The sequence below is a fragment of the Haematobia irritans genome, chromosome 2, assembly GCF_050003625.1.
Source record: "Haematobia irritans isolate KBUSLIRL chromosome 2, ASM5000362v1, whole genome shotgun sequence".
NCBI lineage: Eukaryota > Metazoa > Arthropoda > Insecta > Diptera > Muscidae > Haematobia > Haematobia irritans.
Window position 1 is genome coordinate 82,407,563 of NC_134398.1, and position 12,781 is coordinate 82,420,343.

Sequence of the window (12,781 nt, forward strand, 5' to 3'; positions counted from 1 at the left end):
CGATGTTAATTTTGAATTTGACTCGCATCGAAAATTGTTTGACAAATTATTGAGTAGCGATGCATTTCAATTTGAGGATAACACTTGAGATATTATTGCTAATGTGTTGAATTTCACTGTTGAGGGTAATGTCTGTTTTTTGTTGAGAACGCGATTTTCTCAACAATTTCTCAACTTGAATATTACCCTAATCCTTTGAAAAAATGTTTGAAAAATTGTTGAAATTTAGCATTTTTCAAACGTTTGTGTTTATTGGGTATGTTTGTTTGATATTGACATCACTGCTCATAGTACAATTGCCGATAATAATACGAAGCAGTAATCGGAAAATTGTATCGATGTCATATGTCTCGATTTTTTTTTGCATATAACGGTTTTTCTCTAAAAATAATAACCTAATGAAAATAGTCGTAGAAGCGGTTGTTGCAGGAACTAACAATAGTTAATAAGAGTACTCTATAGGCATAGTTGAAAACAAATTTTTATCCAAATCCAAAAAATTAAACGAATACATTGTGAAATTATGAACTCTAGTCCATTGCCAATGGAAATGAACCTTGTGCACAACTTGTGCCAAAAAGAGCTACAAGTTTTGCAAACAAATTTCGATCGATTCTTGCAGCAAAGTGAACAGTTTCAAAAATTTCTCATTGATAAACTCGACGGCGGAGAGACAAAAAATATGTTCGTATGTATAGCATTTGACAAATATATGTCGGAACTAACTACTATTCTTAATATGGCGCGAAAATTTAATATGCACTTCCAATTAAGTGAATTTCCCGACACCACGTTTGGAACTATATCTGAAACAAATTCCCGGTTGCTCCACGAATATTTCCAATGGACAAAGTATGGGAAACAGTTCGATCTACCATCGCAGACAATTGCAGGGTTTCCAGAGAGCAACGTATACGCCTCGAATAATAGCCCTGAAAGAAAAGCAATTGGGTCTTCTCCAATTATAAAACCATCAAATAACCATAAGAGTACAAGTTGCGATCGTAACAATTACGAGAATAAACAAAATAATTCAACTTCAAAGCGATACTCCGAATGCGTTAATGCCATTGACATCCCGGCAAATCATATGAATGATGTCCCGCTGAAAATTAATTTGTATGCTACGACTATGGAGGAGTACTTACGCACCTGTTTGCCGGGGAAAAACATTTCACACTTCGTTGAGGGATATACATTTTTCGCAGTGGTTACTCATGTGAGAGATCCGTATACATTAAATTTCTACATATGCGAGCAAAAAGATTTTCAAATTATGCTGGATATCAGTTGCAAAGTAGACAAAGTACTAGCGGAAGGCAGCGCAACTCTAAAGCCATTCTGTATATCGCAACACAAGAGATCTATAGATAGAGATAATCAATGTGTCTGGCGCGCTGTTCTAATTCCCGAAAAGTTCAGCCAAGATCCTAACACTGCATTGCTTGTTGATTTTGGGGAAATAATTCATTTGAATGATGAATCTAAGATTTACACAATGCCTCCCAAGTACAATGAAATACCACCAATGGCGGTCAAATGTATTTTAAAAGGATTTTGTGATTCCAAGGGACTTCTGGTAACGGACCACACAAAGTGTAAAACGGTTTTGATGTCAAAAGAGTTTGATGTTGCCGAATTTAAGGTTTTGGGGATCGAATCCTCTACTTTGGAAGTTATTCTGCTGGGAGTAGAAGAATTGCAAACGTCCAACAAGGCAGAAAGACACCATAAAAAGAGTGAGACCAATCCCTTTCTGGATGCTTACCAATTAGAAGACGAAACCAAATCTGATGCTAGTGAGCCCATACCTTTATCAATGTCATTTATTTATGAAAACTCACCCAATAGAAACCTGCAAAAGCCCATTGGAAAAATTGGAGACGATTTACAAGTAACTGTAACTTATATCGTTAGTCCGTTAAACTTTTATGGTGTCATTGAAGATGCTTCCAAGGATGGGTCAACCGATTTACCCTTTTGGACCGAAATGGATATCGAACCCTCGCAGAAGAAATTGTCTTCGTCTCTTAAAACCAATGATATTGTGTTAGCGCGTTATGCCAAAGATGATTATTGGTATCGAGCTAAAATAATAGAAGTAGTGCTCGATAAAAATCTGTACAAAGTTTTCTTCATTGATTTTGGAAACATCGAAAATGTACCTTTCTCCTTTGTTGCCTCCTGTAATCCACAACAGAAAAATATGCCTCCTCAGGCCACCTTATTTCGTATATCTGGGATTAAGTACCTTTATGATAAAGATCATTTTTGGTCAAATGGGGACGAGGGTAATCTCAATTTGAAGCATGCGACTAGTGCTGTAGTTGCTATGTTGCTTAATCAAACTGTCAATGTGAAAGTTGTGGAAATATCGAGAAGATTTGGAAATGACGAGATAGTCGTGAAATTTTGTGATAGCCTTTATGATAAAATTCCTCTTATGTTGTTGGAGATGGGAGTAGTTGAAGAAGCTTAGTTCTTTTATTTAATAGCAAAAGGTTGGTACTTTGTCTGGTATTCACAGCGAAACCTACCCAAATTAAATGCCCAAAAATATTCTCTAAGCCATACAGATTTCTTTTAATTTGACGAAATAGACAACATTATAATTGTGTAAAACGTACGCGATATGAAATTGATTATATTAAAAAATTAATATTGAAAATAAGGTCGGCTTGAAGCGATACATGAACAGAACACCTTCCAGCAAGGTACACAAACTTCTATTTCAAGGTGAGAGGAGCCGATATAAACTTTACTATTCACACTGGTTGGCTAAGACATTTTTCTTCGGGTTCGAAAAGAAATTCGGGGGATCCAGAACCCCGGACATCCGTCTACGTATGTTTTTGGTACCTACCATAGATGTGGAATATAATCTTCTTTTTCTCACTTAACTTCAAGTGCAGTACGTAATTTTTCTATACCATTAAATTAAATAGTAAGATAAATGAAATATTTATTTTTTCTCTCGTTTCCCCCTTTTTTGATAATTTTTATTTTAAAGTATTGACTACTGATTGATCTAACTAGATCTGAAAATCTCCAAGAAATAGAATTATTCATTGGGATGTAAAAATCGAAAAGTTGAAGTCAACTTTTTCTAATCTTCCAAACGGCTTTTTATTTATTTTAAACAAGTCAAATCGAGTTGTTAAGACGGCAAAAATCGACTAATTTCATGATAAAATTGAATTAAATGTCGAATTGATGTAACTTTTTTATGCTGAAATCTCGTCAAACGGTCGGAAGTCGTGACGTCGACTTTTCAATGCCCAAAAAGTCGAGAGCTAGAAAAAAAAAAGATTTTTCCCAATTTGAAATCAGCTAAAAACAAAAAATCGATCTTTGCAAATGTCGACTTTTTCAAATTTTGAATAATTCGAAAAGTCGACTATTAGGTTCAAATGTTAAATCCACTCATACCGAAATAATAAAAAATGCAGGAGGTTATTCCGCACGAAGAGTTGATAAAAGACAGTTTTTCGTGGGAAAACAATGTTTAGCCATAAATGCCTGCAACAGCATGTAAATCTGTGAATAGGCTCTATAGATTTTATTTTTGATATGAATATATATCATGATTTTAATAGTTTTCTTATGGTAGATATTGTTTACGTAATTTTTGTTTTTGATAATGCAAATACTTCAAAATATGAATATATCGTGAACTACCTGTGCCATTCGATTTGGATGTGAACATAATTTGAACTTAATGCTAAGTAGAATAATTAAAAAAGAAGATCAACGGCATTATCCTCCTTTCCTAAAAAAAGATGTTACTGTTACACGTATTTAAATATAGATATTTTTACCCTGCCATTTCCTAATTCCATAAACATTTAATTTTGGCAAAACTATTTCGTAATATGATGAGGCAATAATTACAAAAATGCTAATAACTAGCACAACATATACGTGTAAAATGTAAATGTGACTTATAATCCTTTGTCTATTATATGCATTTAATAGTAGCAGACTTTTTCTCTTTTACGTTTTATGGACTAATAACTTTTATTTTGAAACTCTTGAATGTAATTGTTTTAATAAAATTAATAAGAAAAAACATTTAATGTGTGTGTTATTTGTAATATTGGGGTAAATTTAACCTTTAAGGTGGGTATTAAGTTCGAGTTTAGCCGCTAAAATCGTCAGTTTTTCACGACTACTTTTCTTTAATAATCCATTTTAAGGAATACAAACTTTGTGAAAAGTTGCTTTGGGATATTCCCCATCAAGTTATAATGAAATCTGCAACAAATATGTATAATTTTATAACTTTTTTACTGATTTAGTTTTCACTTTAGTGGAAATTAGCGGCTAAACTCGAACTTAATACTCACCTTTAGGACTGTTTTCTTATACATTCGACCACAACAATTACAAAGCGCTTGAGAAACGTTTTTTTAGATTCAGCGGCAATTTGCTGGTAGAAATTTGGTACAATATGTTGCCTGAAGTCACAGCGAGCGTCTTTAGCTCTTGGCCAACCGAAATGATGGTCAGACTTAACAATCCATTACGAGAAGTAAAACTCTACACGTTACATTACATTGCGTAATTGCGATTATTATTCTCAAAATGTAATGTATTTGACTGATAACGACTTAATAGAATGGATTAAATGATGGCATAATTAAGTATAAGTATCAACATAATTGACCATTTACTTAAAAAATCAAAACCAATATATAATCTAACGGTAATACTGAAGATTTTACCATTTAGAAATATTTTTCACAAATATTTCATAATAATGGCGTTTTAAATGAATGAACTTATCATATCCCAGTCAGAAAAAACCATTGTAAAAGCATTGTAAACGGTTGATACACGGTGGGAAAAAGCGTTGTTACAAATGATAACATCATTCTACGGTGTATCGATCGTATTTAACAACGTTTTCAAAGCGTCTTGAAACAATATTTTATACGCTTTTTCGATTGTTTAACGAATGCTTTGACAACCCCAAAATGATACCATCGTTATGCGGTGTATTGATGATTTTTACAACCAATAAAAAGCACATAAAATCCAAATTGAAGTTTTTAATTTGACTATACATTTTTCATTCAAAAAACCAAAGGTACACAAAAAAGTGAACCCTCGAGGACACTAAAGTCACTTTAACTCTATTTTAGCTCATGAACTTATTGTGTTTTGTGAAAGTAAGGGAATTACATTAATAATTTTTTGTGTAGATTGGTTAAATGGACTAAAAAAGGGGAAAAGTTATTCATAAATGTGCGTATTTCAAACAAAATACTTAAGAATTTCTTAAAATTTGTACATTTTACCCCAAATGCGCCAAAAGAACATTCTTGAACTCACATTTTTTCCTTAAAACAACTAAATTATCTTTAAAATGTGAAATTATTTTGTCTAAAAAAACTTCTTGAATTAGTCGAAAAATATCTGCAGACTTATGACAAAACCCCATAAGACGAGATAGAACAATTTCTCAAAATTTTTATGTTGTGTGTAGTTTTGGAAGCGCATCTTTCTGTGTTTACAGATACAGATGCAATATCTGCCCTAGATCGGGAGTTATAGAATGGTGTCTCGAATTTTTTAAGTTTAATTTTAGCAAAACAAAATATTTCATCATATGTTGTAAAATAAAATCGAAATACTTGTATGATACTTTTGACAAATCAACATAAGTCCACATAAGGTTTGTGTAATTGACAATTTGTTTTTTACAAAACAATATATTTCGAGTCATGGTGTTTTGTCGAAAAAAAAAAAAACAAATAAAAATAAACGCATATTTAACTTCAGTTGTGTTGTTTTTTGGTCAGAATATGATCAGGATTCAATGCGACAAAACACATAAATAGATATGTTTCTTTTTTTGTTTTAAATAAAATATCATATGACAAAACAACGTAAGTCGGTAATTCCTAATTTTCTCTAAAAGTAAGCTATCGAAAAGATCTATCACATAAATATTAAACATTTTCCAGATCTTTTCTACATAAGTTTTTGAGACCCTATATAGGTGTATTTTCGCTCCCCTGTAAAACTGAGTTTTTAGACTTATGGGGTTTTATCATAAATCCTCAGATACGCACTTATATTTGTGAAATCAGCGTTTAGTTTTGTTAAAACTTTGTACAATTGCCAACATTTGTAAAATTAACCAAAATTGTTCTTCCTGGTAGGTTCACTGTTTTTTAGTGTACACCTTCAATTTATATGAAAAATAAATAAAGGGTGATTCTTTTGAGGTTAGGATTTTCATGCATTAGTATTTGACAGATCACGTGGGATTTCAGACATGGTGTCAAAGAGAAAGATGCTCAGTATGCTTTGACATTTCATCATGAATAGACTTACTAACGAGCCACAACGTCGAATTTTCAGTGAATGGGCCCTAGAAAAGTTGGCAGAAAATCCGCTTTTTTATCGACAAATTTTGTTCAGCGATGAGGCTCATTTCTGGTTGAATGGCTACGTAAATAAGCAAAATTGCCGCATTTGGAGTGAAGAGCAACCAGAAGCCGTTCAAGAACTGCCCATGCATCCCGAAAAATGCACTGTTTGGTGTGGTTTGTACGCTGGTGGAATCATTGGACCGTATTTTTTCAAAGATGCTGTTGGACGCAACGTTACGGTGAATGGCGATCGCTATCGTTCGATGCTAACAAACTTTTTGTTGCCAAAAATGGAAGAACTGAACTTGGTTGACATGTGGTTTCAACAAGATGGCGCTACATGCCACACAGCTCGCGATTCTATGGCCATTTTGAGGGAAAACTTCGGAGAACAATTCATCTCAAGAAATGGACCGGTAAGTTGGCCACCAAGATCATGCGATTTGACGCCTTTAGACTATTTTTTGTGGGGCTACGTCAAGTCTAAAGTCTACAGAAATAAGCCAGCAACTATTCCAGCTTTGGAAGACAACATTTCCGAAGAAATTCGGGCTATTCCGGCCGAAATGCTCGAAAAAGTTGCCCAAAATTGGACTTTCCGAATGGACCACCTAAGACGCAGCCGCGGTCAACATTTAAATGAAATTATCTTCAAAAAGTAAATGTCATGGACCAATCTAACGTTTCAAATAAAGAACCGATGAGATTTTGCAAATTTTATGCGTTTTTTTTAAAAAAAAGTTATCAAGTTCTTAACAAATCACCCTTTATTATCCTATTCTAAATCAATTCATATCAACAGTAATACCTCCATTATTCATAAAAAAAAAACCTTAAGCATTGAAGGAAACTGCATTTTCAACGATAATTTTGTGGAAAATTTACTTTTTAAAAACCGTCAATTAATTTGTTTAGCAAGCGTTGTTTCAACGTTAGCTTCCAACGTTGCTCAATATTTATAACCATCAGGAATTTCTGACTGAGATTATACATTAGATATTTTTTTTCGTAGGTATTTTATTAAGTAATACATGCGTTTCTTTGAGTTATAGGTTTATCAAGAAATTAATATGCATTTAAAGGTGGGTATTAAGTTAGAGTTTAGCCGCTATAGTCGCCATATTTCCACGATTATTTTTTTTTAATAATCCATTTAGAATTATAACAAAAGTTGCATCAAAGAGGTATAATTTTATACATTGTTACCAATTTATTTTTGATTTCAGCGCCTAACTCAAACTTACATCCAAGTTTATGATTTCTAATGGACCAAATTTCTTTATAAAGAAATTTGGTATCTTTTATTATTTTCATAAGGTTCGACATACACTGGAAAAATATTGTTGTGAGGCCAAAGATAAAATTATAAATTCACTCCGGTCTATCTGATAGTAGAATTACTGTTGCAGTAATCCCAAAACAGTCAAATGGTTCACATTAAATAACTTTAAGCATTAAAAATAGTTTATTTTGAAGGAATTCTATTTATTTCACATATTTAATAAATGTAGAAGTTATTGTATTAAATTATTTTATTTCATTATGTCAATAAAAGATGACAAAGTTTGTTGCTAACTATCGCTGTTTGCTATTTCAGCATCGATGTTTCTTAAAAACATTTAACAAACACGTTTACTAATTCAGCAGTATTTGTTTGCTATTTTGGCTTAAAAATGATTGCTGTTTCCAAAGACAATATACTTAGGAAGATGGGTAATTGGCAGCTGAGAACATCAAACCATTGACGGTAGGTAGATAGGAAATTAGCTACTGAGGAGATCGAACCATTTACCGGGTTAGTTTAATACTCGAACCAAACGCGTATACGACAAGTATTGACATAGAATTAAAATGCAAATAAAAAGAAACTAAGTGCGCGAAATAAATTACCATAAAGGGGAAAATATAATTTTTTTGTTGTTGCCTAAAATTTAACATTGTTTCATTAAGAAAATTAAATTTTTCATTTAAAAAATAAAAACGAAAAACAACTAAAAAATTACAAACATGTATTGAACTAACATGGTAAATGCAACATTTGGTATGACGCAAACCAATTTCCTATCTTCCTCAATTTTATAATCTTTGCGTACCACAACTAACACTGTAAGATTTGTAAAATTTTTTGAGTGTACTGTTCGAAATGTTTACTGACTTTAGCACGCTTGTTTTACTTTGCGATTCAGAAAAATAAAAAAATAAAAAATGTTATTCTGAGGAAGATAAATAGTCATAAATATCAAATTTCCAATAAAAATGTTTTTTATTTCATGACAATATTTGAGGATTTGTAAGCGGCTCAGTGCCGTTGTCAAATATCAAAGAGGAAAGAAAATCATGCGACAACCAACATACAAATGACTTGTGCAAACGAACTTCATGAGAAGTGGAAAAATTGGACAGAGGATCTTTCGATGTGATCAAAAATCAATGTTGTAACATTGCGGGCTGTTTTCTTTTAGCACTGGATACCCTAAGCCGTGAAGGACTAAAAGAAAACAGAGTACTCGTTTATCCAGGACATCTCCAAAAATATGCAACACTGTCATCAGCTGTTCAAAAACAATCACAGAAAGGAAGTGAAATCTTGCAATTTTTAATGTATGAAATGCTCCAATTAGTAATAAATATTTACGGCTGCGATTATTTATGACACTATACCACTTTGAATTACATGTTTTTTCCATAAATTAGTCACAATAAAGTGCTATTGTGAATCGATGAAGCGTCACTTTATCAAAACACAATCTGGCAAGATCGGCGCGACTTGCACTATGAGATAGCCCATACAAATGTTGTATCCAGTGCAAAAAGAAAACACCCCTAATAATATTTCCAGCTAAATATACTTTTGAAATAATATTTCAGTAGAAAAGACTATACGTTTAATTATTTATCTTTTTCATTCTCAATAAGGAGATTTTTAAGTGTTAATTACACTCATAGAAAAAAGTCCGTTGTTAATTGCAAATCTGCTATTTTTCAGCTAACAAAATGCTGCTGTTTTAGCTGTTTTTTTTTTTTTGCAAAAACAGCAAACAATCTGTTATTTTGGAACAGAAGACATACTACACAAAAGTCAGTAGTTTGCTGAAATGTTCTGCTGATCGGAATAAAATTATAAAGTCTCTCCAGTCAAATGGTAGAAATTTACTGCAGTTGGAAGGAGATACTGATTTTGAATTTAGGTGCGTGACGGAGAATGATGTGTTTCGCACCTTCTGTGAGGTGAAATCAAACTCGATAGGATACGACAATCAGGGTTGGCATGTCACAAACTGTGACTTTTGCGACATACGTTTGCGACGGTATAATACGTATGTCGCAAAAGTCGTAAACCTACGGTAGAAAACCAAATTTTTAATAGAAGAAATTCTGAACATTTTTTAATTTAGTTTGACAGCATTTGCTGTGAGTTTCTGCAGAAATTTGTGAAAGTTTTCCCATGGTCAAACCTATTTTCTTAGGTGGTATCGAAATTCCCGTTAGTGAGTGTGTAAAATACCTTGGAGTTATATTGGACAGGAGACTGAACTTAAAGCTAAGAAAGGACGAGAAAATCCACGGTTACCCTGTACTCGTGCAAAAGGCAATAGGGAAAATGTGGGGACTAAAACCGAAAATTGTGAACATTCCTAAGAATTGAAATTTCTTCGCACCTACCATCGTCTTGGATATCATCGAATTCGCTGCCTAGCCGACGCGACTAAAGTATTTTCAGTTTGCGACTTTTGTTACTTTTTCTACATTTACGACGCGTATGTGACGTTTACGACGTTTACAACTTTGCGACAGTCGCAAACCTAAAAAAGTTTGATACAGACCATCTCTGACGACAATATTGATTCGAGGTTTATTAAAAGTCTACTTCCTGCAATATTACCACATGTGACGTATATTTTTAATTCCATTTTAACATCAAGTTCCTTTCCCAGAGTTTGGCGACGTGCTAAGGTAATCCCAATTCCGAAGGGAAATTCTGAATTTCGGCCCATTTCTCTATTGCCTTATTTATCCAAGGTTAAGGTTTTTGAGAAAATTGTACAGAGACAAATGACAGAATCACTCAAAGGTATTGATCACCCAAAGGCATTTGACACAGTGGATTACGACCTTCTATGTCTATACCTTTTTAATTTCTCTCGAAGCGCGACGCGTCTCTTAGCATCATATCTTGCTGGAAGGGTACATACGGTTTATACGGGAATTGGAATATCAGACCCATTCCACATGTCACGAGGTGTTCCACAGGGTTCGACGCTAGAGCCACTTCTTTTCTCGACATATATTAATGATTTACCAGACATTTTACTCAATAGCAAGATTCATATGTATGCTGACGATATTCAGATATATCAGATATATCTTGTCCAGGATCTTAATTCTTACGAGATCCTCATTAGGAGGCTTAATGATGATCTGACAGCCACTCATAGGTAGGCGACTGCTAATGGTTTATTCCTTAATCCATTGAAGTCAAAGTGCTTAGTGCTACACAGGCGGGGCTTACAGATTCCTTATGAACCGGATGTCAGAATTGATGGACAACGAATAGGCATTGTTTCTTCTGCTAGGAACCTTGGCATTGTTATGAATAGTAAGTTGTCGTGGACAAAGATTATAGAAGAGGAAGATGGGAGATTGGCTACTGAGCACATCAAACCATTTACCACATTAGTTTAATACTCGAACCAAACGCGTATACGACAAGTATAGACATAGCATTAAAATGCAAATAAAAAGAAATTAAGCGCACGAAATAAATGTCCATAAAGGGGAAAATGTAATTTTGTTGTTCTTGCCTAAAATTTAACATTGTTTCATTAATAAAATTACATTTTTCATTTAAAAAATAAAAACAACTAAAAGATTACAAACATGTATTAAACTAATCTGGTAAATGCAACATTTGGTATAACGCAAGCCAATCTCCCATCTTCCTCAAATCTATAATCTTTGGTCGTGGACAGATCATATTAATATAGTGGTAGGTCAGGCATATGTTAAGTTGAGGTCATTATGGTTTGCACAGAGGTTGATTCCATTGAAGACTAGGATTCTGCTTGCTAAAACATATGTCATGCCCTCATTGTTATACGGATGCGAATTGTTTGCTGGTTGCGACGCGACAAGCAAACGTAAATTTAATGGTGTCTATAAAGGTGTAGTAAGATACGTATACGGATTGAGGCGTTATGACCCTATTTCACGATATAGATCATTGATATTTGGGGTATCATTTGAAGATATGATTAATATAAGATCACTTGTATTCCTTTACAAGATAATCAACTCGGATCAACCACGGTATTTATATGAGATGCTTCGTATTAATAAATCGACCAGGGGTAAAAAAAATTGTTCCAATGCGGTATCGAAGCCTAGTCTCTGAGTGGCATTTCTTTGTTTACACCATACGTCTCTGGAATAACCTACCAAATAATTTGCAGCAAACTAACAACACAATGAAATTTAAAAAAAAAATTAATTTTTGCTCATTACCAGTCCTTACAATCTAATTAATCCAGTTATCAATCATTTACACGTGTGAAAACACCTATTATATGCACGTCCCTACCGAGTGATATGCAACTCTGTTGATGGATAGGAGGAGAAGAAAGATGAAGTAAAGTCAGTCGACGGTGATTAGCGAAACTGAAAACACTTTAAATATTTTGTCTTAATTTCTTTGAGCCAATAATCAATTAATTAATCAATAAATGAATTATTTTACTTTGTGCTATTAAACTTAATGACACTGTTTTATTTTCCGTCGATTCACAGTTCAGAAGTGAGATTGAATTCGCGTACATAATGAAATTAAAGTTGTAATGTGCGGTTGTGAGTTTTTGTTTTGTATGGAAAACGACGAATGAATTGACAGAGTTATGATCGTCGCGTGAACGTGTGTGTGCTTTCATAACTTTACGAAGCCAACCAAATGTATTGGCATGGTTGTGTGTGTGTTAAAGTCACAGCACTTCTATGAATGAACGTAGGCAGAAGCGAGAATAAGAACGTAATTAAGGACGGCAAAACGTGAATTAAGTGTCTGCATCGGTCATTATGATCATGTCATAGTTTCGGTGAGACAAACGAATAGACAACGAGCAAATGTATTGGTGTGTGTATGTGCGTGAGACATACAAAAATACGGGCGAGAAATTTTGAATTTTTAACGTATACGAATTGTAACGAGTAGAAAATTGGTAAAATTTTATGTGTGTTTACGAACGGTGTAGAAAAAAACAGACGGTAGCGGCTAAATGATTATTTCGAATTTACGTACAACGAGTTTAAGAGAGAGACTACGACGACTTGGTTTGCCTACGACGGGAGATAGGCAAGAGTTAATAAAACGGCTGATGCAAGTTTTGGACAAGAAGGAGGTTGTTGCTGTT

At 33.6% G+C, this 12,781-nt stretch overlaps 2 protein-coding genes across 2 annotated transcripts in view; both read left to right on the top strand.

The window, feature by feature from the left end:
• Positions 1–12,781, top strand: part of mthl15 (methuselah-like 15) — a 161,124-nt gene that overhangs the window by 114,078 nt on the left and 34,265 nt on the right. The gene's annotated exons all lie outside the window — the stretch shown is intronic.
• On the top strand, positions 379–4,071 carry LOC142225628 (uncharacterized). The gene has a single exon (XM_075295433.1). It carries the CDS (start codon positions 524–526, stop codon positions 2,477–2,479), a length of 1,956 nt encoding a protein of 651 aa, XP_075151548.1. The 5' UTR covers positions 379–523; the 3' UTR covers positions 2,480–4,071.